The following is a 25,888-nucleotide window of genomic DNA, read 5'->3' as shown; positions in this document are numbered from 1 at the left end:
TATACTTTGCAGTGTTTATCTGGGGAAAGGGAGTATATTTTTATGTGCCTTCTAGGAAAAATGCCTTCATGTTAACTCTGTGCCTCCAAAAGGCATCGAGAAGGATTTAGCCTCTCCTGGAATCACCCTGCCTTGTTTGCACAGCCCAGAGCATGGCTGGTAATGGATAACAAACAAGAAATGATACAGGAGAACCTCTGCTTCTCTGTTTGCAGGAGAAGGCCAAGTCCCAAGGAGCAGATCGTGGTGACACCATCCTTTGCAACAGTTGGCATGGAGACCAGGCAGCTCACCGAGGAGAATGCAGACTTCGCCTCACGGGACCGCTACCACCAGTCCTCGCTCATCAGCAGAGAGGAATTTGGGAGCCAGTTCCACTGAAGGACACACACACACACAAAAAAATTTCAATCTATTACTTCAAAAAGAATTTAGAAGTGCTAATGACTGCCACGAGTGCCTTTTGAAATACTTGAATATACACACAAAGAATGTGAATAGCTGTTTATGTAGTTGAGGCTTGTTTGTTTATGCAAACTACAAGATTGCTGGGCTTCAAACCTTACAGGAACTGAGGGGAAAAAATGAAATGGAAATGAAAGGGCCAGTCCAGGGAAGTGATGAGTTACTGAAGACAGTATAGCCCTTTAAAAGAATTCAATTATAAGCCCTATTGAGTTCTAAAAACGGTCGCTGCTCTAAAAGCTTACAACACCCCATTTCAGATGTCCTCTGGGTGACCGGGGACGCTCTGCCTGAGAGCAGTGATGTTGACAGCAGGAGCTGGTGCCCCACTCCCAGCTGTGCCACGGATGGATGCGACCTTCCAGGTCAATTCACTTCTCCTCTAGGCATGAATTTCTCTGCTTGTAATACAGTAATTTTCTACCTCAGCATTTCAATTACCAAGGTCTTAGAAAGTATTTTAAGACATTAGACAATAGGCCAGAATCAGTGGCAAGTACGAGAAGATTATGAAGTATATTCACAACCGAAATCGCACATTTAAATGCAGTAATGCAGGGTAATGACCTCTTCTGTAAAACTGTGAAATTATGTCTTAGAAGCTGTTCATACTTATTTCCCACATCCTTTCTGGTGTGAGAGCTGAGACCTGATGAAATAGCTGGGCCCACTTAGAGCGTCTCTTGGCTGAAGGGACAGATGGTTCAGAATTGTTTTAGCAAAATATGTTTAGCCCCAGCACTACGCATCAATTCTTAGATTATGAGGAGGGGGAAATCACTGCCTTTCACTTTGTTTAATCTCTGATAATTTCAGCCTTTAGATTATTTATTTCTCCTCCTGTGCAATAAAAGCCTGAGACACCAAGAACTCCTCTCCATCATTTCTGTGGACACTCTCGGTGCCTTTGAGCACCATTCTAGTTGCCAGTGCTAAGTGCCCTGGTTGTTACTGGGTGGGGTGGATGCCATCCCATGGTCTGGCCAGCTGCAGCTTTGGCTCTTTCAGTTTTCTTACAGAGGGAGGCACAGGAGGCTTTCTGCTGACGTGGAGAAAAGAGCCACCTTGGTGCACTGCAGAAAGTGTATTCATTTTTCAAGGTTGCAGGTCTTTGACTTAGTGCTTTTAACTTTAATTATCTCAATAGAGGCAAGAGGGAAGTGGTGCTTGTGTGACCAGCTCTGAGCCACCTCAAATCAGTCATTCAGTGTTGGAAACACCTTTCCAGGATTCCTTTCTGCCTGCTGTTGGTTTCCAAAGAACCTGAATCTGCGGTGTGGATTTCGGGTCCATGTTGAAGCTTCCCCTGGGTTGCCTGGGGCCAGTGGCTCCAGAGAGCCCTCCCTGCACTTGTAGCATCCTTAACCTTGGCAGATATCCCTGTTGTGCAAACTTCAGACACTCCTTGGTGCTGCCCCACTGCTGGCTAGCTGCCTGATGCAGTGTTACAGTTTCACACCCATGACCATAATGCTGTTACTGTAAAATCTTTTGTTTCACAAAGTCCGGTCACATGCGTGGTCCCTTTCCTCCCAAGGCAAGGATTGCTCAGCCCTGCATTTCTCTGTAGCTTGAACAAAAGAAAACCCCAGAGCACAGCACGAAGAGATGAATAGGCAGAAATTCCTAGGTAGCTTCTTTGTTAGCTACTAAACAATTTAATTCCCTTTTTAAAATAAGACACGAGTTAGGAGATCCAGAGAGGGAGGGTGGGGAAGGTCCTTGGCTGTGTATCTTGCTCAGAGGAGCTGCACTCTTGAAACCAGATGATTTGGTGGAGAGCATTTGTTTCTTCAACACTGTGACCCCTGCTTGTCCCCAAAGCTTGGATGTGATGGGCCCTTGGTCCCCCTTGGTGTAGCAGTACCGGGGAGGTCCCACAGCTTTGTTTTCAGCCAAGTGTGCAGCAGCTGTCCCTTTCTCCTGCCACCACTGTCCAGCAGCCCTTTGCTCCTGAGCATCCTCTGGAAATATTCTAGTTGTGTTTGTGTGCTGCTCAAGCCTTTACTGGTTGCCAGGGAAAGGCACCATGCTGTGCCATGCAGGGGACTGGGGAGAGGACATTTGGAGGGCTCTGGGGTGCAGGGATGGGTTGTGTCTTGGTATATCTGGAAAAAGGCAGCAGTGGTTCTGGCATCAGCACTGGATGGCTATTGCTGCTCTCAAGACCTGGCAGTGGAGGAAATGCTCTGCAGAGCACACTGTTCCAGGGGTTCCTGGTCTTTGGGGCTCCACGTGCTGCTGCTGGAGAAACTCTACCACCTCCTTCCCTGACACCTCCACCACCACAGCAGGAAGCAGCTCCTTCCATCACCTGGTTAGCACAGGCACCTGGTCCTTCTTTGTAGCTGCAGGAAGAAATGCATTGCACAAGACTGATTTCCTTGCTCCATTACCGGTTAAGGGTACAACAACCTTCCCAGGTAATGCTTGGAAAGGGACATGCTGATCTTCCCTGGAGCATTAGCTCTGGTGTAGTTAATGGTAAGAGTGGCAAGAAGCCTTGTTTTAGCACCAGTGGTCCTGCAGTCTGGGCAGCACTGCAGACCCTATGAGTCCACACACTACAGGAATGCAGGGCTTTGCACATCAAGGAAACTTTTCCAGCAGCAAAGAAAGGAAGCAAGCAGTTTTACAGCTAAAGATCATGGTGTCATGTAAAAAATGGTTGCAGCTTTGGTAGCACTGGCAAAAAAAAGGGTGAAATTAGGTGGGCAGGAATTTATTTTTTTCACATTTAGCGGCTGAAGGGAAGAAATGTGGGTGAGAGTTGCTTCTGCAAGTGGTAGTGTGCTGCTTTCATCCCCAAGAGAGCCAAGCTGTGCCTCCACATGCTGGGGCTTTCATGAAGCTTCAGGTTCCCTGAAGGTCAGTTTGGGACCCAGCTCTGAGCATCAGGTGCCTTATATATCAAGGTGGCAGCCTGGCTAATGTAATTATGGAAAGGCCTTACTGTTTTTTAAGCCATGTAAGCCTTTTCATAATCTATAATTACTTTCCTTTTGGTTTGAAATTTGTTTTTTTATTTATAATGATTATAATTATTATTATGCAAGAAATGAAAATGCTCTGCAATGGGTCAAGGTCGGAAAACATTTGTTTTTGAGAGAGATATGGATATGGCACATAATTTTTTTCCTTTTCAAGACTCCAGCTATAAATTGGTGGCTCTACTTTTGATGGTTTCCTTTGCAGAGCATACAAGCACAGAAAGTGGTGGAGGATAAATATTTTATTACTTGCCTTGCAGTACTGCCTGGAAGCTCATGCTGCATTTATGATCCCTTAGCACTAAACAGGTCCAGAAACTGGAATTTTCTGCCTCAAAAAACTTCCAGCACAAATAGTCAGCACTAAGAACAGGCAGAAGAAAAGTGAAGTTTTGTTGTGATATTGGCATTAAGAGACAGTTTCTCAGTTGGTATAAATTGTCATCCGCCTGGATCTGTGTCCCATTAAGAGTCTGCATAGGGAGAATCAAGCTCATTAAATCCATATCTTATGTCAAACTTGTCTTTTTTTTTTTTTTTTTTTTTTTTTTTCCAGAGCTTCTCTTGATCAGCTTTGAGTCTCCTTGGATGGTTATTGCTGTGTACAGTGGCAAAAATATCACACACATGCCATGGCCACTTCTTCACAGGAAATAGTTGTGACCACAGCATTGAAGCAGCAAAGAAGGGTGACAGAATATGAAATGATGCTTGTGTACATGGCTGAATTAAAGCACAGGGGACCCTCTGTACCTTATGAGGTGGTTTGCTCTCACCCATGTGCCTCTGATTTAGATTCAGACAGGCAGAGTTTCTTAAACAGCATCATACTTACACCTGCAAGGTCAGAAGAGGTTTGCTGAAGCACGGGAGCCAGCCTAGGATTAACATTTAGGTTAGTGGGAAATGGAGGACATTTGAATTATTGCCCTTGCCTGGTGAATTTTAGAGAAGGCAATTAAAGGGATAAAAGAGAGGAGATTTTGTAGACAACTGATAAATTTGTTAACTCTGCATGAAAGTGGAATGCAATGCACTTGTTATGTTCTGCAGTGGTGTCTTGCTGCAACCCAGATTTGGCACAGCATCCCTTAAACCTAAGACAAGGTGAGACCTCAGCAGTAACAGCCTTAAAAGCTACGGATGAGAGGCTCTAGCAGCAAATTGCAGGCTAAAAATAAATCACTTTAAAGCCCATACAGCGCAGGAGAGGCTCCTTTCCTCTCTGCCTTCTGCTCTTTGTGGCTTTCTTCACAGGATATTTATGCTCATATCCCCCAATACCTGAGATTTGCCCTCCTTTGTGCAAGACCAAAAAAAAACCAAACCCATGGGTGATCCCAGAAACTTAGTGATAGAGGAGCACACCTGTAATTTTATTGGATCCAAGTGTCCCTTCTGAATTTCATTAGGGGTGTCTTTCCAGATTTAAGGGCAATGCTCTGAAGTGTTTAGCTCAGCTCCAGAATGTCTGGGTGTGCTCCAAACCAGAGCTGGCTGAAAAAGGTCCTAAAAGAAATAAATAAGAAATTTAGAATTGCTTCTTCCCAGATGGATTTAGAGGGCTGATTTATTTATTTTCCCCCCAGAAAATAAAGGATTTTTTTTTCCAGTGACAGGATTCAAAATGCGACATCATTTCAAGTCGTGCACTTTTCTGTGAGGGATGAAGAAAGATCACAAGACCTGTATCCATCCTGACCTCCAAATGTCAAATATCTGGAACAAACTGCTTCCAATGGAGGTACAAGACAAGCAGTTCTTTTTAAAATAAACCAATAAAATACCACCACCCCCAAAATTTCAAGAAAAATGCTTGCTTATTAAGTGCCTTTTGGATGATTGGTATCCGTTAATGGATGGCTTGCGGCATCAAGAGGAGATGCAAAGGTAATTAATTACTCAGTTAGGAACTATTTGTCCACTTTGGAAACTCAGGGCTTTTAATAACAAATTCCAGGAGGAGAAAATATTCACTTTGTACCTTAATTCATCATCAGCTTAAAACTTGTCTGAGGTTTATGAGCCTGATCCAAGTTTTGGACAGATCTGGGATGAGTTTCAAGGGAGCTGCAGGAGTTTCATGACATTAGCTGTGCTGCAAGAGGCTCCTATGGAATCAGAGAGAAGGGACTGGTCACTGTAATCCTCACAAAGTGCTACAGAGATGCCTCTTCTGCACAGACTCTTGTGGTTTTTAGTGATTTCAGACCAAAACAATGCAGAACCCAGCAAATTTTGTCACGTCTCTTGCCCCTCAATCTAGAAAATGGAAATCAAGGTGAAATAAAAACACACTGTATTTTTCCTCCCCCAAAACAAGGTGATGGGCAGGTTTCAATTAATCAATATCAATCATGTTTTATATATAGCTTTGTTAGAGGCTTCCTGTGCTGATGAGGTTGTTTGTTTGTTTTTAACTCCTTTGCTGTGTGTGGAATGTGCTGCTTGCTTTCAGATTGAAGCGTTAAATGGGTTCTGTACATAATTTGGGGAGGCATTTGAGGTCACAGCCTCTTTCAGGAGGATGCTGTAGCATTACTCGACATCAGGCTTTGCCTGGCCCATCTGGCTCCTCAGACATGATTTCATGCATTTAAATCTCCTATTACTTTGTGCTCCCAAGGAGGGAGGGGAGCAGCCCTCAGCCTGGAGCTGCCCTGGAACAGCATCAGCAGGATAGGGCAGCAGAGCATGCAGTTGTGCCATGGGGATAAACAACTCCAGCACCACATGGGGAAAAGCCAAGTGCCAGTGGCCTTCACTGAGTGCTTGTGCTCCACACAGCCACCTTCATCCTGCTGCAGTTTTTCCTTCTCTCGCCCCTGAAGCTTCTTTCCCAGCCCCCAAGGAGGGTGTGTCAAACTCATCACAGGGGTGGCAGGGTTGGTATCCCCTCCACACTACCCTCTGCAGCTCCAATGAGTAAAACACTAATTTTGATTAAAAACCAACAAAGAGATATGTTTTTCTCTGTTGTTTTCATGTGGCTGTTGAAACTGGAGCTCAAAAATATCAGATATAAAAGGATTCCTTCAATGCAGTGATATTCCTTACGAAACCCTGAAGGTAGGAATAAAAATAAGATGGCAGGAAAACACAATAGCTTTAAATTTACAGGCACTAAACCTTGGCAAATCCAACACCTGTGGGTGAAGGGACTGCATTTGGGAAGTCTGAAACTGCCTGAATATCAGTGTTTCCTTTCCAGGTGCTTGTAAATAATGTGCTTCTCATGGAACCACAATGGAGAGAGCAGAGAGATTATTTTCTGATGGCCAGTACTGGTTTAGGCCCACGGGTTCTCACCCGTGGGGCCTTTGCTGGGGCTGGTGAAGGCAGCAGCCTCAGCACTGCCATGGGCCTCAGAGGCTGCAGTGGCATTCCTGTCTCACCTACACTAAACCCTGCCAGGATGTGGCTCATCCAAGGGCAGCACTGGGCCCTTTGGCCAGCGTTTCCTGCTGCTGGCTCTGTGCTCGGGCACAGAGTCCTCGTGGTGACAGTGCCCTGTTTGGCTCAGAAATGCAGCAGGTCAGGCAGGTTTATTTTGGGGAGAACAATTTTGGGGAGAACACCAGTTTCCCCTTCCCCCCACACCCAGAGAGGGGTAATTCAGCCTTTCCCTGCTTTCCTAGCTGGGGGTGGGCCGTGCTATGGAGGCACCATGGGGGAATGGTGGGATGGAGCCATTTGATACCGACACGGGTTGTTCTTGCAGAAGTGTTTGTTTTGCATTTGCCTGTGTCTGCTATGGCTCTCGATGGGCCTGTTGAGGGAAACAGTAGGAAGAATTTATTGAGACCTTTTTGGAAAAGCATTTGATACTGTGCTTCCTGCTCGTTGGATTTACAGCTTGGAAGGATGCTGTAGGAGTGTGGAGCTGCTGTGTGGCTTAGATGTTAGGGAAGTTTCTTGGAAAAGGCAAGGGAAAGGGCGTGAGCTCTAGACTTGGTATTAGGTCCTTCAGGCTTGAGAGTGAGTGGACAGGAGAGCATCCAGTTCATGTTGGGGGGAAGTTTGGCTTTAATTTGCCCCCTGCAGCCCTGAGGATGCATCCTTGGCTTCAGAGAGGTTTCTGTGCCCCTGCTGCTTTACCTGTATTGCACAGTTAAAAGTGGCAGATTTGCTGGTTGGCAAGGCTTTCTTTCCAGGGACTAACAAAACTTTCTAAAGAACCATATTTATCATGGACATTACTTATTATCTTAGGAATTGGTAGCACAGAGTCCTGCATTTTATGTATAAAGATATCCCCAAGTGTTGGAGCTGCTGCATTGCACTCCCTGTGCCATGTCCCAAAGGATCAAAATATTTCACAGCTCTTCCCCTGAACTTTAGTTGTGTACTGGTCTCTCTGTCTTACCAAGACAGAGGTGGTGTTTTGCACAACTATTCCATAAAGAATGTGTAAATACCTGGACACAGAATGAAGGCACCTAAAAATGTCCTCTGTAGATCAGGAGCCTTGGTGGTGACTGCCTGTGGCTTCTGGGTGTCTCAGGTCACACCATTTGCCAGGACTGGGGTGCTTACTTGCATGGCTAAAGCATAGTCGTGATTAGTTTGTGCTTCATGTCCCAAACCGACATGGCTTGACTTGTTCCTTGGGTTGAGGCAAATTTGAAGGAAGAAGATGGCAAGAGCTGTAGGGAGTAGACTAGAGCATGGGTTGATAGAGGGATGCCTCAGAGGTGGCCTTTCCCAGGGCTTTCATCCATGGTTATACAAGTACCAGAATGAGGATTTCTGAGTGTGCTACATGGTGAAGTGGTGTGGGAAGGTGCTGGAAAAAGCATTTGCACGTGGAGAGAAAAGCCCAGGAGAGCAGTGGAGAGCAAATCCTGTGGGGATACAGCCAAGGCCATTAACGTGCTGGTTTGGGCTCATCAGTGCCACCTCTTGGGTGGAAAGATGTTTCCAGGAGAGTTTGTGTACAACAGCCACCGACTTCTGCCTTTGGTGAAGAGTGAACAGGCAGTGGGGGGCTGTGGACCAGACCCCGGGTTAGCTCCAGGCTGCAGCTGTCTGGATGTCCCGAGTTGTCACTTGTCATCCTCCTCTTTGGAAGGTCGGTTTCTCCTTGGCTTGTGGAAATTAAGTTTGATCCTGAAGCAGCTCGAGGGAAAAGGGTAGGGCCCGGGAGCGACTCGAGGGGAGAGGCCGGCCAGGTTTGTGTTCCCTGGAGAGGTTTGTGCTCCCTGGAGAGGGAGAGCTCAGCGGGACCCTAAATCCAGCCCATCTGGCTGCCGGCAGCTCCGGCAAAGCCCAACCCACCGCCCTGCGGCGTGCTCTCTCCCAGAACTGGGAGCATGGAATTATGAAGGGGAATTTCAGAACAATGAAGGGAAATCCTTTTTGCCTCCCGTACAGCCCGGCCTGGGAAATTCACCGCGGCAAGAAGTTGCAGCCCCAAACGCTGCTGCTGGCTTTTAAAAGAGAGCCAGCTTTAGAAAAGAGCTGAAGTTTTTTGTCAAGGACTTGATTTCGATGGGAATTAAGTTCGGGGTTACACAGTGTGGAATAGAGGGGGACCCCACCGTAGCGGGGGCGGCCGTGCCCGCCGGGGGCGCGGAAACTGCGCGGATTGAAGCGCGGAACGGGGGCAGCTCCGCCACGGCTGCGGGCAGGGGGGTCCTGCTGGGACAGGCGGCAGGAAAAATAAAGAGAAAGTAAAAAAGAAGAGTAGTTGTTATTATTATTATTATTATTATTATTATTATTATTATTGATATTATTATTGATATTATTATTACTATTATTATTTATTATTATTATTATTTTATTTTATTATTATTATTTCTACTCCCACTCCTCTCCCAGCCCTCCCGGTGCCGCAGCGGGCCGGGTGAGGAGGGGGCAGCCCGGGGGCGGGCGGGGGCGGCCGCTGGGGGCCGGGCCGGGCCGGGCCGGGGTGGGGGGGCCGTGGGGAGTCGGGCCATGCCGAGCCGAGCCGAGCCGCGGCTGGGTGATGTCAGGCTCGAGGAGGAGCCTCCGCCGCCTGCCCTTTTACTTTCGGGCGCCGGCACTTGGCCGCAGGCTGCCGCCGCTGCCGGCCGGGCCCCCCCCTCGCCCCATCCGCTATGGGCACCCCGCACTTCTAAGGCGCCGCCCCGAGGGGGGGGGCACGGGGAATTCATTTTTTTTAAAAATCGTTATTTACGCGGTTATTCATTGCCCCGCTCCGGGTATGTGAACAGCCGCCCCGCTGCCCCCCCCGGCTCCCCTTTCAGCCACCCCCAGCGCCATGCCGGCAGCCTGCACCCTGCTGCTGCTGCTGGGCTTGGGGCTGGTCCCGCTCCCGCCGGCCGCCTCGCTGCCCCTCGCCTCCCCACGGCGCCTTCCTCCACCTCCCCCTCCTCCTCCTCCGTCCCGAAACCGTCTCGGCCGCCCTTCCTCGCTTCCCGCCGCGGGACACGCCGGCAGCCCGGGTGAGTGAGGGAGTGAGTGCCCGGGGATGGGATAGGGACGGGGATAAGGGTAGGGATAAGGGATTTCCCCGGGGTCCAGTCGTGCGGGTCTCTCGTGGCTGGGACCCCCGCACTCCCCGCAGCATCGCGGCTGTGAACTGCCCAGCATCCCGACATCGCCCAGAGCTGGCTCAGTGAGAAGTGTAACACTTCTCAATCCCCCCCTGTCCCCCAATTCCTTTCCCTTTTTAACCTTGCCCAGCTCATCGTGCTACTACAGCTTCAGTGGGTGAAGGTTTGGAATGGGAACGGTGGGTGGGAAAGTGTAAACACGTTGTAGCTGTGTGGACTGACTGGGAGGCAAAGCCGTGGAAACTTCACAGAGCAACTTGAGAAAGGTTTTGGGGGGCACCAGGAGTACTGTCCACACGTGTTTACCCATTCAGATGGAAAATTAGGGGCTCCTGTAGGTGGTCTTCAAGGTCTGGGTTGTTTCCTGCTTGTCTCCAGAAATGCTCTTATCACACCATTAGGTACCGACCCCTCTCAGGTGTGGGGACAGATGCTGTCAGCTCTCTATAAATACCCTCTCGTTCTGTGTCGCCTACAGACTGTCAGATTAGTCGTGTATAAAGTCACATTTTTCCTCGCATGCCACATCTACAGTGCTATTATCACGAGCAGTGCCTAGTTTTGTGCTTTACTGATTGTGCTCAATTTGGTTTCAGCACAGGATAAACCTTATTTCTCCCAAAACAAGCAGGGACCTTTCAAGTGTCATTCAGTAAAGTGGCTCAGTTGCTCACCGAAGAAGGCACATAGCTCTAAGGATGACTAATTCTCAATGAGTTTGGAAAGCACTGGGTGTCTGCAGGTGGTATAAGGAATTCAATATGTCAAATTAGTCCTGCGTAGGTTTTAAGTGGGTTTTAGGATTCATTGCCTGCCTGAGCTGGACTGTCAAATTTTATCTTTTAATTTCTGATGTGGAGAGAATATCGTGCTTTGGAACTTGGGGTTAGGTTTAGTTGCGGGGAGCTGTAAAATTTCAAGAAATGTGACAAAAGTACGTTTATAACATTTTAGTTTTCTTCACAAACCCAAGGCGTGCCTTTGTAGGATGTTTCCACACTAGACCAAATGTATAGCTGGGGATATCAGCTGGAATGTTGCCTGCAGTGGATTAGAAAGCTCCTAACTAGCAGTGCTTGTGACAGCAGCTTTGTGACTAGGATACTGCATGGAAATGAAGGTGATTTGGGTCTGTTCCCAGCTCAGCTACTTCTTTGTGCCACTCCAAGTATCAGTTTGCCCTCCAAACTGGGAGAGAATAATGCTGTCTTACCTGCTACCAATCTTGTGAAGATAAAATCTGCAACTTGCCAGTGAACTGCTCATCTATTACTTGATGAAAGCTGTGCAAATTCCTCAGTGGACAGAAAAAAATATTTAATTTCATCTCAGCTTTCAGTCTGGCATCTTTTCCTGTGACCTTGATGACTCCTGAGAGTCAGTAGAGGAATGCATTTCCTTTGTTATGGGTCTGAAAAGCTCGAACTATCTGTCCACAGGCTGGAAAAACCATTTGTCAGGCCACCAGTGCCTGGCTCAGTGGTGAAGGCTTTGCTCCGAGCAGCCAGCCCTCACCAGCTACAGGTGCTTTATGTGAATTATGTCAGCCCCAGCCAGAAGGAACAGGGGATGCATCATGAAGGAGTGATAAATGGCCCAGCAGCAGCTCGCTCCCCAGCAAACGGCATCATGAATTACACCGGGTCCTGACAGCTGCGATTCACTCGCTGTTCGCTCCAGCTCTATGCCTGTCAGTCAAGGGAATTGCCTGGTGTTGTGGGAGCAGGCTGGGGGGATCTCCTGAATCACTCTCAGGTCCAATTGTAGGCTCCTGAGAAATCCCTGTTAGTGATGCCACTGCTCCTGCCCTCGGAGGCATTTCCCACCTTTGAAAACGCTTATTTGAAGCCGGGGGAGCGTTTCTTGTGAACCTATCACCCTGGCTCTACCAGGAAATGAAGATTACATCTCCCTTTGCAACAGTCTGAGCCTGGGCGGCAAAAGCCCTTCCTCAGGCAGGGCTTAGTGAGCAGATGGTGAGGCAGTGGGTGTAGAAATGGGGCTTTTGAGTCTCTCACAAAGCGTGGGGCAAGGGAGTGGGGTGGGAGCAGGGCAGCCCTCTGCCTTCTCGGCTGGCTTGTGCCTCAGTCTGCATCTGCCACCCTCCCTGCCAGACCCTCTGTCTGCTGGAGAGATGAGGACAGATGGCTTTAGCCTGTGTTCAAATTACGGTCTGAACCCAAGGAGAGTAACACAGGAAAAAAAGATAGGTGAAGTAGGAAGCAAGAAAGCTGGTGACAGTGAAGTTAAAGCATTATCAAACCCCTCCATGAAATCTCTTCTGGCAGCTACTTCCCATGGGCACTGGGTGAACTGAAGGGCACTGTCTGCCACCAGCCTGGGTCTGGTCAGGGTTTGGTTACCAGCTCTGTCCTCCTGCAGGTCTCATTATTTCAGGTTTCCCATCTGTGAAGTGGGAATAATTCCAGTGACACTGCAGGGACAGCGGAGGTAACATGGAGCCCCTGACAAAGTCACTGTGGCTGGGGTCTCCCTGTTCCTACCATGTCCCTTTCCCTGCTACTTCTACCCACAGAGGTGCCCTGCCACGGTGCCCAGCACAGCATGGAGCCGCTGGCAATGGGCTTTCCCTGGGAAGCTGATCTGCTTTTCTACCATCTGTGTCTGTCCTTCTGTCCCTGCTCCCTCTCTCCCATGGCAGGTGCCACCTTTTTAGGCAACTTCCCTGGTGGGAGCCCTGGCAATGAGATGTGAAATCAGAGAAGGAACCAGCTTTGGTTGCAGCAGAGAGAAACTTTCCAAAACTCTTGGAAGGGGTAAACAGTCTGTATTTATTTATGTATATTTTTAACTTTCTGTCTGAAACTTTCTGTGTGAGGAAGAAGCAAAGTTAGGAGTGAGGGGAGAAAACGCTGAGGGTGTTTGTTTCCACAAAGGTATGATGTAGCCTCCAAACCTGCCTCACATTTTGCAGTCTGTATTTTGTGGCTTCTGCCCCCAGAAGCCCAGTGCTCCCTGTAGCCACAGCGATGCAGAGATGTGTAAGATGCTGTTCTCTAGCTTTGTTGCAATTTCAGGTGACCGTGGGTGGTGCAGGAAGGATGCTTCCTCCCCCTGTGGTGCAGGGACAAGGAAGAATTGCCTCCTGTGCCTCTGCATCTCTATCAAAAGGCTGCAGGGTTTTCCTGTCTCGAGCATCTTTGCCACTCCTCTGTGAGCTCTAGGTGGATTTGGTTGCTGTGCTGTGACCATGAACTCCCTGGGGTTGTGTAGATTTAGCTCTGCTCCTTTGGGGTACATAATTTAAAGGAAAAAAGGAAAAGAGAAGGAAGAAAAGTAGTATCAGAAAAGGAAGAAGATTGGAGATCAGCTTTCCTGCCTGTTCCCCATCTCAAGCTCTGGAAGCTTGGGGTCGTGCACTGAACAGCTGGGTTTGCATCAGTTTGTGGAAGCACTTTATGTGATATTTAAGTGCTAAATGAGTACAGCCAGAGAGATAATTGTGTGACCTGGCTGGCAGGGAGCACACAGTGATGTGTATTGATTGGCACCGCCGTGCGCAGTGACTGTGGAGATGTGAGCAGGGCTGTGGGTAAGGGGAGAGCTGCTGTAGCTGAAGCCCATTCCTGGGCTCTCCACAAAGTCTGATTTCCCAGTACCAAACCACCAGTGCTAGCCTGTGCTGATTCAGCAGGTCTCAGCAGCCATCACCACTTTGGAGGGATAATTTAATTTGCTTTATGTTTTTCTCGTGGCTGGGGGGTGAGAGAGATGTGCTGTTGCTGCCACATTTGCAGGGGCTGGTGCCAGCCTTGCTGAGGCATGGGTGTGCTCCTTAGCAAATATTCTTTTCAGTATCAAAAGTTGCAGATACTAATCTGTTTAGAGGAGCGCGGAGTTTCTGGGGCAACTTGTTTCCTTCACCTGCTCTTACAGATACCAGTTTTTGGGCTGCCAGTCAGAAACCCTCCATGACTGAACTCCAAAGCCGTTGTATGTTCTCCATTCTCCCCATCCTGCTCATCTGCAGGGAGCATGTCAGAGCTGCTGAGACTGACAGCTCCATCACCATCACATCCTTCAGAGGTAGCAGAGGATTTTGTTCATTTAGCAGAGGGGTTATGCCAGGTTAGAAAAGCTGTTCGTTTTAGTGGTCACAGAGAAAATGAATGGATGCTGCTGACCGTGCCTGTGCATCCAGAACGTAAAACATGAAACTTGGTACCATCAGTCTGGTTGTGTTAGCATTAATGAAGCATTCATCCATGCTAATCAAATAACCACAATGGAAAAAAGAGCTATTTCAATTAAGAAGCCAATAAGACCTGTCAGTACAGTGATAGTGTTTCAGTGCTGTGGTGAAGAGATTAAGGCACCACCAACGTTCACAGCTCTTCTGGAACTGCTGCCAGAGGCACCTCCTGTCTGGCACTGTGGGTTTCCCCATTGATAGGAGCTGTATTCCATTTCCAAAATAGCTACAGAGTGGCAAGGTTCAGCTGTGGCTGAGCCTGCTGACTTTTTGCAGCACAGAAATACTTTCTGCCTCTGTCTGTGGCCGGTCCAGCCACCTGGGGTGCTCCAGGCTGGGCTGCAACCTGAAATACCCCCAGAGAAATGATCTGGAGCTGGACAGATTGTAGATAGCCAGTGTAAACCCTCTGGATTCTGGCTTTCCTTCCTCATATAGTTTCAAGAGAATTTCTCTGATATGGAGGGGTGAGGAGTCTCTGGAGGTATCAGGATATCTCTGGGCAGACAAGCAGCACTGCTCAAACCTGGGCTCATCCACTCAGATGTTCACAGAGCTCCTCTAGAAAGATGCAGGGCCAGATCCTGACACCTGCTCTGGGATCTTTCTACTGTTGAAATGGTGCAAAGCAGCACTGGGGCAGTTGGACCAGCCAGAGTGTCTCAGAAGGTGCTCCAAGTGAATCAAAGCTTGGCAGTTTGGAATATTCCCTTGAAAATGCTCAGTACAAAATCCATAGTCTGTAGCTTGTGAGCAAGCTCGTCATGAGGCCTGAATACCCCAACCACAGGCCCTGTTATTTACATTCAATTAAAGATGTAGGTCATACAATAGATTTTTTTTCTCTTTCCTGAATGGCTGAACACAGAAGGCAGAATCCAATTTTCAGTGGCAGCAGACCTGATTACAAACTAATTTTTTTTATTTCTTTGAGCAGTTTTTGCAACATTTGCATTGTAATTTGCTGGGTTTGTAAGCATGAGAGGTTCATTTGCTGGGAGATTCATCCAGAGGAGATGCAAGAGGACTACAAGCACAGGCGTGGTGAAAGAATGAAGTCTGTGGGTGCCTCTCAGGAGAAAATGGTTTTGTCACATCTGGCAGCTCTTCTCTCTCACCATTTTCTGCATGCATGCAGCTGATGTGTGTGCACCCATCACCATATATGTTTTAATGCCCAGCTGTTATATATATAACATCCTGCTGCTTCAGCAAGGGGCACAGTTCATGCAGAGTCCGCGTTCATCCTTTCAGGCTGAAATCATTCACATCTGAGGACAAGGAGAGAATTTTCCCACCCAAAAGGGAAATGATGTTGCATTACTGAGCGACCAGCCCAAGTAATAATATAATCTTAGAAAAATGCAGTTCCCTTGAGGAAAGGAAGCTCTGTAAACTTCATCTCCTCCAAGCTGTTAGTGTAGCTGTTGCCTGTGCTGTAGTAACGCTGCTGTCAGACCCGGTTTACTGAAGTGCTCTGGAGAGAACAGGGGAAAAAGGGGATAGGAACCAGTTCCTGTATAAATGAGGACCTCTTGTAGGATCTGAATACTGTGAGGTATCTAATACAGATTTTTAGGACCTTGGGTTCCATCCCTTATTTGCCATTAATTTGTTTTTGGTCTCGACTTGGTGTTGGAGAGGTTGATGGCCACTCATGGTCATGAAGATTTGGAGAAGGGACAGGCAGAGCTAGGGTGAGCACAGGGATCAGCTGGAGGTTAAAATGATGCAAGGTTTCCACTCACTGGGGTCAAAAGCCTGGCTGTATGAAACCAGAGAAGAAAGAGGCTTGGTTTTAGAGCTGTCAGTGTGTGGGCAAACCCATGGAAAAGACATTTGAGAAAGTTACTCTGTGACTAATACCTGTGGTTTGTTCTCTTCTGCTTGCCACAGGATGGGTGCCATTAGTGTGTGCTGTGGTTTATCTTGGACTCTGTGGGTGTTGAGTGTGTACAGGTCCCAGGGGCAGGGCATGGATCCATGAGGATTCCCCTTGGTCTGGGTGCAGCAGCTCCCCAAGCTGGACACTCACTGGAGCCTTCTCTACTAAAGTGTTAGTCTTCACACAACCTGTAGGAACCTGCTGTCTTGGAGGTCTCTGCCTTCCAGGCTAGTTTGTTTTAATGTATGAGAACAAACAAAGCTGTCTCAGGAGCTTCATCCTTTTAGAAACCAGTACGAAATGCATGAGATATAAAAATATTATTTAAAAAGTGCCTGAAATGCATAAACGTTGTAATATCCTACAAACTGTTGCTGCTCCCGTGCTGCTTCCCCATCACTTTGTGGCTTTGGATGGAACTATTTCAAGTTGCCTGTCCTCTGTGCAGGCAGGGCTGTTGAGGAGGGTTATATCTGCTTTTGCATCTGCTGTGCCCTTGACTTGGAATCACTTGATAAATAGGTTTGCAGTTGGTTACTTAAGCATCTCCCAGGCTGCAGTCAGCATCTCAGCTGTGGGCGAGGGAGCACTGCTGCCAAAAGTCAGGATCTGTGTCAAGAGCCTCCTAAGATTTGGCTGTCTTTTCTTAAAACCCCAACTCCTGGAGTTGTCATTACAGGAAAATCATTTAGAGGGGTAGAAGAAGAGCTTCTGGCTGTTGAGGTAGTAGATAAAAAAGCTTGACAAACATTAGCTGCAAAGCTAGGAGTCCAGAAGACCAGGCTGGGTGTATTTGAAAATACCACTAGCTCAAAGCTGGTCTCCAAAAGATTTTGTGTCCAGACAGAAGGGTTGTTTCAGACACCCCTGCTTGGCAGGGCTCTGTCAGTGCATCTGCAGGAGAAGTGCAATCCTCTGCACTGTCCTGCTTTGCTAGGGAAGGAAAGGGAATGTAGCAGGAATGCTGAGGGCAAACCCAATTGCACTCTGTCCAGCTGTCTGAATACCTTGTACAAGTGCCTTGACCTTGGTGGATTTACTCTCCACTGGGAAAAACAAGCTCCATCTGCCTTTTCATTCTTTACATGAAGCTGGGAGGACTTTTGAAATGGTTTCTGCAGCATTCTGACTGTGGTCTGGCCAAGGGTGATCATGTCACTTGCACTGTGACCAAATGCTGCAGGTCCTTCCCTTTGCCTTGCAGGGTGGACACCCCATCTTGGGCTTCCAATTTGGTGCTTGGAAAATAGTCCTCTGGAAGTGCCATGACCTTTGCAGTTCTTTTGCAGAGGCAAACATGGAGATGTTTGAGGGACCTTTTACACAGTATTTTGATGGGAACAAGGCTCTTGCCTCTGAAATTTGGGAGAAAATAACTTTTTCTTTTTAACTCTGGGATGAAGTCAGTGGGGAAGGAGTGAGGAGGAATTTTAAGTGGTTTGATAGAAAGGCATGTAAACTGTGCACAAAGGGTTAAGTCAGCAGGGTTAGCTGTTGTCCCAGGGGTAAAGCCCAGGCTGCATTTCCCAGAAGACATTGAGTTGCACACACACATTTTAGGGCGTTTTTCTCAGCATTTTTCAGCACTCTGTGATGGCAGAGGTTTTGAAGGCTGTTACAGGATCAGTCTGACCTCTCGCCTCTATAACCAGGCAGACACTGAGGTAATTTCTGCTACCAGAACCACCCTTAGATTCCTGTGAGGTCCCCAGAGCACAGAAGAAACCCTGTGCAGGCATTTTGGACCAATGGACAGGCTTCTTTGGTTACTGGTAGCAAAGGAGGACTCTCTTTTTCCTTGAAGAGCATGCTAAAAGGCACTTCTGCATCTGGAGTGACAAGAGGAATTTAGATCTATGGAGCACAATTATTCACGTCACTGCTTGTTAGGATGCTGGTGTTAACACCCTTCCTCTGGTGGAAAATCTCTTAAGCCCTGAGGACTGATGTGAAACGTCACGCTCTGGTGAACTTTGCTGAAGTGGGGATGAATCACACTAAGTTTGGCTTCAGTATGCTATCCAAGAGCTATCTTCTCTGATAACCTACCAGGAGGGTACTGCTGCCCACCCACCCAGGGCGTCAGGATCTACTCTGGGGGGAGGACAGCACTTTCTGGAGTATGCATAAATTGGGGAGGTTTAGATATTTGAGGGGTTTTTCATTTGGCTTTGGTTTTGAGTGCTCTATAAAAGCAAAAGGAAGGTCTGTAAGGGATCTCAAGACATTTCCCAAGGGATCTCAATGTATCTCCCCTTGCAGGATCACCTAGAATGGTAGATAAATATACTAAATAGACTTCTTTAAAAATGAGAAGGGTTTCACTACCTCTCTGAATAACTGTCCTGCTACATCCATGCCTCTATAGGTAAGAAAACACTTTCTTATCAGGGAAACTGTAGCAGCTGGTAGTTAAACCTTCTGCAAAGAAATATCCCAGACAAGTGTTGGCCAGGTTTGACCCTGCATTACTCGTAAGATCTCACAAACTGACAAGGTAATTTAACAATTCGGGGAGGAAATGCAAAAGGTAACCCTGTCTATTGAACTCATTTCTATCCTGTGATGGGAATGATTTCCAGGACTGGAAGCATCCGCAGACCAACTGCGCATGATTTGCGTTCCTTGTTAATTGGAATCAAGGACCCTGATTGTGGAGCATAATGCTGCTCTTGTAATTCAGCCTTTATCTTTGTGCTGGAGCTGGGTATAATTGTATCTGTGTTTGGAGGGACAAGGAGAAGGGTTTCAGTGGCTGGTGCTCACAAAGGCATCTTTAGAAACCTCCTCACCCCTGGTACAAGCTTGGTAGGGCTTAAATGAAAATACCCCTGAGTAGCTTTAGACATTTGAACAGTCATCATTGTTTGATTCAGATTTGGTTACAGGACTAACATCTAAATGTTAATTCTTTTTAGGACATTATCAGCTCTTTCAGCAAATGCAGAATGGGGATGCAGTATTAGACCATCAGCCAACCCTGCAGATAAAGGCCCTTTGAAAGGATATCTCTTAGGAGGGAAACATAATCAGAGAATACAGAAAATCATGAAGATGGGCTCTTCTTAGGAACAGGTAGCAAATACAATGCATGAAGAAAGCTAAACGAACTAGGAAGGGTTTAAAATTGGGGAATGGGAATAACAGCAATTTTGTGGCCTCTGAGAACAATCCCCAGCATGCAGTCAGAGATCCTCATAATCCTGTCCTGCAAAGTGCTGGTACACCTGGAGACTCTAGGGTGTTGGGTGAGCTGTGTCACACACTGGGTTAAGGCTGAAGTTGGTGGTCACTTGATGGCATGGAAGCGCCAAGGCAGTTGATGTGCAGTGGCTTTGTGCTGGATAATCTGTCTTTGTGTGGGCAGGTGGGTTTTGGGCACAGATTTCTGTCCCCTCAGTCTTCTGTGCTGCCTTTGCTCATCACACCATGCCTGGAGACATCGAGGTGGGATGTGACCTGACCATGACTCCCTCTGAGCCTTCAGTGACAGCTCAGAGGTGACAGCCCAGTCCTGCCCTTCTCCAACACCCTTTCCCACTGCTGGCCACATCTGAAAGAAGGTGTCTATTTTTCAACCTCCCCAGAACATGTGCAGCAAGGCACTGGAAGTGGTAAATCCCTTCCCCCCGTTCTCAGAAAGGAAACGTGTGGCTGCAGAGGCAGTGGCAGAGGGTGCCGGGTGTCGGGCAGGCGGGACCTCTGTCCCAGCTGTCCCCAGGCAGTGCTGCTCCTCTGCTTGCCATGGTGACCATGGTGACCTGTCTGCCCGTGCCAGCGGGGAAAGACCTGGCTCATCCCCTGGAAGAAGGAGGTCTGGCGCCATCCTGAGCGCTGCCAGCGCCGCTTCCGGCGGCAGATCGGCACGGTGTCATCTAGGAAATGCGATTTAGATCATCATCCTTTCGCAGCAGATGGGGGAAGGGAGGTGGGGGCCCTTATTTCTTCTGGGGATTCATTTCTCGTCAAGCTGCTTTTTTTTTTTTTTTTTTTTTTTTTTTTTTTTTTTTTTTTTTTGCCTGTTTGGCTTTTTCTCCATCCCTCCACCAGTCTCACTGCCCCTTGTTGAAGGGTAGGAGCCATGAGAGCATCCATGGCTCCTGCTGCTGTGACATCATGCCCTGTATCCTACCTTCAGCTGGATGTCAGGCTTGGGCTACCTTCAGTTTTCCCCTGGGATGGGATTGCATTTTGCTGGTCTACATGAAGGCAAGAATCAGATACTGAGCCTTGTATCTGCATGTCACCAAATGGCATCTACCACTTGGCACTCTGATGATTTTCCTGCATCCAAGAGGATGCCTTATCCTTCTCATCCCCACAATGTCCTTGAGAAGTTGCTCAGTTCCCAGGCTGCTCATCACCCCTGGTGTGACTGCCAGCCAGCAAAGCTCTTTGGCATGTGCTTAGTGTTAAGCACAGGGAATATTCCCTGGGGAGTTCTTCTTAAGTACATTGCTGGAGTGAGGCTCTGGTCAAGACACCTGGAGCAAAGCCCACCTCCATCAGTGAGCAGCATGGCTTGTCCCCCAGGGACTCATGGCAGCCCCTGGCTGCTCCCAGCATCACCTCTCACCATTGCAGCACTGTTTCCCTACTCCTTCTTCCATCTTTCCAGTATTTATTGTTCCTTTCCTGAGTGTGGGAAGCAGCTCCTGGGCTCAGACCACTTTGGAGCAGGGACTTGTGGTTTTGTTTCCAGGGTGGGATGAGAAAATACCATCTTGTTTTCACCTGGGTTTGCAAAGGGCTGAGTCCTCAGCCCCAGGGGAAGATATCTTTTGTCACATACCTGCTTCACACTGCCTGGCATCACTTTTTGATAGGCATTGAGGTTTCATGCAGAAAAATCTGTGCTTCAGCCCGTAATCCTTGTGGTTTTGAGTAAAAACCCAGGTAATCACAAATGCCAGTAGTTTGGGTGTTTTTTTCCCCTGCAAGATCTGTTTAAGTCAAATACAAGTCACTGAACTTATATTGGGAGTAAATAAGCTGCATGGAATGGCTCTGGTTATCATGAGGTCACACAGAATGAGCTAATGCTCCCTTCTGGCCCGGAAATTAGACTTTTCAGACAGCAAAATTTCATCCTGCAGATTCTAAGCCTCTAGCACCTTTCCTTGCAGGGGAGCCCAAGCCCTAGGTCTGTGCAGTGTTCAGCCCCTTGTGGAGATGCTCACCCCTATCACCAAAACACAGCCCTGCTTGGGGGCAGGTTTCTTATACTGCCAGTTTTAATGAACGTGGGCAGCTGCTGGGCGGTGAAAGCTTTCCAGAGGATTGTGATGCCTGGCTGACAGGCAAAGTGCAATGACTCTCTCCATAACAGCAGTGAACTTGCTGCCCTGGAAATATTGACCCCTGTGAGATTTTCACAAGCTGCAAACCTTGCAGACAAATTCCAGGTTTTTGGAACTATTTGTGTGAGAGGTCTGGAGAAAGAGACACATGAGAAATGAAGTTGTGTGCTTGCAGAAGCTGACAGCAGCATGGTCCTGCTCCCTCCAGCCTCACCAGCCTGTTTGTTTCCACTTCACCAGCACTGTACACGCCACCATGGATTTTTCTTTTTCTTTTTTTTCCCCATCTTTTTTGCAGCCAGGATGTTTTTTCTTGCCTTTTTATTGTTCCAGTGACCTAGCAACTCCACTTTGATGGAGTCCTGCCAGGAGACTTCCTCCCCAAGCCGTCTGATAGTCTCCAGCAGCACTGCCCTCGGATAGGAGCAGAAGTTAAAATGACACCAGGCTGGGTCCCTGCATGGCTTTTGCTTCAGCCTCACGAATGCTGGTGAGGGCAACATTGCCTTCCCGACTATAAAAGCTTCCAGGGGACTTTAAATACCCCAGAAAAAGGAAGGAGAAGTGATGTGTGGGTGATATTTTTTGTAATATTTCTGCAGTATATAGAAAAGCCTGAGGGGGTTTAGAAGTGAATTTGCTGATGCTGAGATTTAGCATTTAGGATCTCTAGTGCAGGCAGGGTAGCTGGGGACATTTCAGCATTGCAGGGTTGCAGGGGAGGGTATAGAGAGGAGGTGTGAGTGCTCAGAGAGATGTGCAGTTGGGGAGATTTATTTTGGCTTAGTTTTATTGATGTTTACTAAAAACAGTAAGAAAGAAATCCCTTTGGTAAGTGCTTCTGGGGCCTGTCAGCTGGTGCTGCCTTCATTCTGCCCTGGGCCTGCGGGGGCTTTTCCCACATTAACACTCGGAGGGACACTTCTATGGCACAATATAAACGAGCTGTCAAGCAAGGAAATATGGCTTTGTTTGGCTTTCTGCTCAAGAAAGGCTGTCAGGACACGGGGCCTGGGGCACTGGAGGTTCAATCTTCACTGGATGGATGGATGGATGCATGGATTGAGATTTTCCTGGAGCCTCAGTAAAATAACAGCAGGATTATGGGTTTTTTAGCAGTATGGCAAGTCATGGCTTATCCCTGCTGGAAGTGGAATTTTATATAAAAGTGTTTTTCAACCAGGATTTTTTTTAAAATTCAGTTGCTAGAAGCTGTTTAAAAACAAAAGTTTATGAAAAGAGGTTCGAGGAGCTGCCCTGAGCCCTGGGCTGGACGTTTTCAGGCAGCACAGGTGGTCCCATGGATCCATGTGGTCTCAGGGATCTGTGGATTGAACCAACTGCCTAAGAAAGATGAGTAAGAAGCTTAGGATTTCATGGGATTGAGCTGGTGATCTGGGAGCCTGCACCTCCCCAGGGAAATGTTTAGGACACCAAAACTATGAGGCTGTAAAACTCTTGATAAGCAGAACAATATCTGCACTGTGCAGGTTTTATCCCTGTTGTGGGCACTGCATATGCATACATCCTGTGCTTTTGGAAAGGATCACAGATTTCTGTGTACTCTTTATTTTGGAGAACCTGTTTGAAGAACCTTGCTTTAGGGTATTGCTTTTAAGAGCAGTAATTGGATCCTTTTTTAATTTTTTTTTTTTTTTTTAATGGCATCTCCAAGCATCAGGCTCTGGTATGGTGAAAAAAAAGTGTAAGAAGCAAAAATGGCCTTTAGCATCCTCTGAGGTTTTACAGGTCCTCGAGGGGAGGTGGTGTGGAAGTGCAGAGTGTTTCTGTGTCATAAAGCAGAGCTGCATGCAGGGTGCTGTGGTGTGGCACTGGAGTGTCTGAGGATGATGCTGATGTCCCCAGCCCTTTGGGCACCCGTCACTGGAAGTGGCCAGGGGGACATTAACCATGTGGACCTTGGCATTCACAGTTTGCAGGGGCTGCTGCTGGCATTAAACTCCTATCGCTTTTCTTGAGCTGACATCACTTTTCTTGAGCTCCAGGCACCTTTGCTGCCTGCATGGATCCTTCCTATTATGGTTAAAGTGGCTGAAGGTTCTGTGGATTGCTGTCCTGCTCTGCCTGGGGCCCAGGGGGAGAGGATGAGGAGCAGGACCAGAGCAAGGCACTGCCAGGGAATGTCTATGGGGTGCTGTATCCAAACCAACCCCCACAAAAGGGTGAGAGGCTCTGGCAAGGCTTCAGCACCTCTTCTCTTCCCCCTACACCCTCTCTTGCCACTTTTCTTAATCCAGGCAGAATAATTCCTTCTATTGATATTAAAAAAAAAATTAAAAAAAAAAATTAGGAGAACAGGGTTGACTACATGTGGTTAAAAACCTCTTGCATTTTTAGTGCTCACGAGGGACCTTCCCCGGGCAGTATTATCAGCGTGTTTACGCTCAACTGACCCATCTCAAGTACGAATTTTTTTAAAACTCCATTTCAGCCCCCCCCCCACCCCGCTCCCCCCCGCCTTGAACTTCTTCTTTCAGAGCAAGAACAAGGAAGGAAACTGAAAATCCCAGAGAGCCCTGGACGGTCCAGATTTAGGGCTTTAGCTTTTGTTCGCACAAGCTCACTTGGCTCCCAACCGGCCTCCACCCATGATCCCGACATCCGCAGCAGCCGTTCGAAACACAGCCCGGAGCCGCCCCCGGCCACCGCTGCCCCGGCCCCGCTTCTCCTTCTCCCTGCCTTTCTTCCCAGCCTTTCCCTACAGCCAGCGAGGAGTTTGCTAAGGCGAGATGAGTTTTTGTCTCCCCTCCGCCGGGCTCGGATGATGTTAAGGTTATGCAACGTTAACAGATGTGGAGTTTATAATTATAGCTGCCTGTCCTGGGGAGGAGCCGCTTTAGCTCCACGCGCGCTCCGCTCGCCATGGGATGCTCCCGGGGTGGCCCTGGCAAAACAAGCGCTGCATGGGCGGCTCCCTTCCCATTCTACCGGGAATGCTCCCCAGGGAATGCCCACCCTCCCGAGGAGGGACTGCTCCGGGTGAAGGGCCGCCCCTGGGCAGCCAATCGACTCCTCTTGGCTTTCCTTCTGTGTGAAGTCAGATTTAATTTGTGTTCCCCAGTCAAGAAAGTATTTTTCTGCCCCTCGAGGGGAAAAAAAAAATCCCATCTGTAGGGAAGCGGTGGGGCTGGGATGACTTGAGGCGTGCCTTGGCTGGCTGCACTCTCCTGACAAATGCTGCCTGTGGGGATGCTGCTCTCCTGGCATTAGCAGGATACACTCGTCCTCCCTCCCTGCCCCAAGATGTCTGCGTGTAATCACAGTCACTGCAGAAAACGTGCATTGTTGTGCATTTAGGTGTTGTGCTGACCCATGGTAGAGTTGTGAGCATCACCTAAATGCTGCCTTGGTGGCAGCCACCTCTGAAACAGAGCAATGCCTGCACTGTGTCAGGGATGGAGATGGAAAATTGTTGGCCCAAAAGAGATTTTTCAGGAGTTTCACAAGGTAGATATCCAACTGGGCTGCCAGGGGCAAGCCCAAAGCCTTGAGAAATCAGCTGGAACTTGATCTGTTTGTCCTGGCTGAGCTATATAACTCGGCTCACAGCAAGCCATGGACTTGTTATGCTTGCAGAGAAAAAGTAACTCTGAGCCTCGACCTGTCTGGTGAGCATCACTGCTAGTTTTAACTGGGAAGGAAAACATCAATCCAGTGGGTGGCAGGGTTTTGTGCTGGAAGTCAAATATTTCTCAGTGGCTGTGGTTATGTGAAGTTAAACCATGCAAAGCTGTTGGCAGCTTAGGATGTGACAAAATTATTAGTGACAGATCAGTACCTCAGCTAAAGGGCCACTCTGCTTTAAGCCTTTAATGCATCAGGGGAGGCCAGATGGTTCCATGGGGATTTTTTGGGAATAAGTTTGATCTGGTCCATCCTCTCCAGAGGAGGGTTGTCTTTGAAGTCTTAATTTCTGCAGGCAAATCAAAGAGGATATTGTGGTTATCTTGCACTTCTGGCAGGCTTGATGGATGTGAGATTTCATGTCTATTTTGTTGAACAACACAATTTTTTTTGGGTTTCCTTACTACATGCTGTGGGTTGGATTTCCCAGTGTGGCTCATGCTCTGCACCCACTGAACTGGGGAGCTGAGCATGAGGTTTTTCTCCCTGCACCAGGACCTGGCATACTTTGCAGGGCAGAGTTAAAAATGCCAGATGACTACAAAAAGCTTGTGTAAATAATACCTTCTCATTCAGCCCCTCCAGTGCCTGGCTGCACTCAAAACCAGGTTTGCTGGCACCCACAATAAGGGGAAGGATTTTGCTTTGGTTTATTCCCAGCAGCTCTACAGAGCCAAAAGAGGATAGAGAAAACTCTGAGGTAGATTTGCAGGGCAAACAACCACCAGATAAGCAAACAGCAGTGTTTTACTTTTGAACTGGTCTCATTCAATCAAGGAACATAGCTGAAGGCACTGCTTGCTGGCATTTCCAGGGTTACTTTTTAAGAAGTGGCAATGAAATGCCTG

The 25,888-nt window shown here is 48.0% G+C and overlaps 2 protein-coding genes across 4 annotated transcripts in view; both read left to right on the top strand.

The window, feature by feature from the left end:
- The window catches only part of SLC12A8 (solute carrier family 12 member 8), a 51,018-nt gene extending 49,652 nt beyond the window's left edge, over positions 1-1,366 (top strand). For both annotated transcript variants that reach the window (XM_083865345.1, XM_083865346.1), the window contains exon 14: positions 216-1,366. In XM_083865345.1, coding sequence (XP_083721471.1) covers positions 216-381 — 166 coding nt within the window. In that variant the 3' untranslated portion in view covers positions 382-1,366. The remainder of the gene's footprint in view (positions 1-215) is intronic.
- An 8,336-nt stretch (positions 1,367-9,702) lies between these two features.
- HEG1 (heart development protein with EGF like domains 1) overlaps positions 9,703-25,888 on the top strand; it is a gene marked incomplete at its 5' end in the record, with an annotated part of 46,137 nt that continues 29,951 nt past the window's right edge. For both annotated transcript variants that reach the window (XM_083865788.1, XM_083865787.1), the window contains one exon: positions 9,703-9,886. In XM_083865788.1, the coding sequence (XP_083721914.1) occupies positions 9,703-9,886 (184 nt within the window). The remainder of the gene's footprint in view (positions 9,887-25,888) is intronic.

The sequence above is a fragment of the Zosterops lateralis genome, assembly GCF_965231275.1.
Source record: "Zosterops lateralis genome assembly, chromosome: 7".
Lineage (NCBI taxonomy): Eukaryota > Metazoa > Chordata > Aves > Passeriformes > Zosteropidae > Zosterops > Zosterops lateralis.
This window is presented reverse-complemented; position numbering and strand designations above follow the sequence as displayed.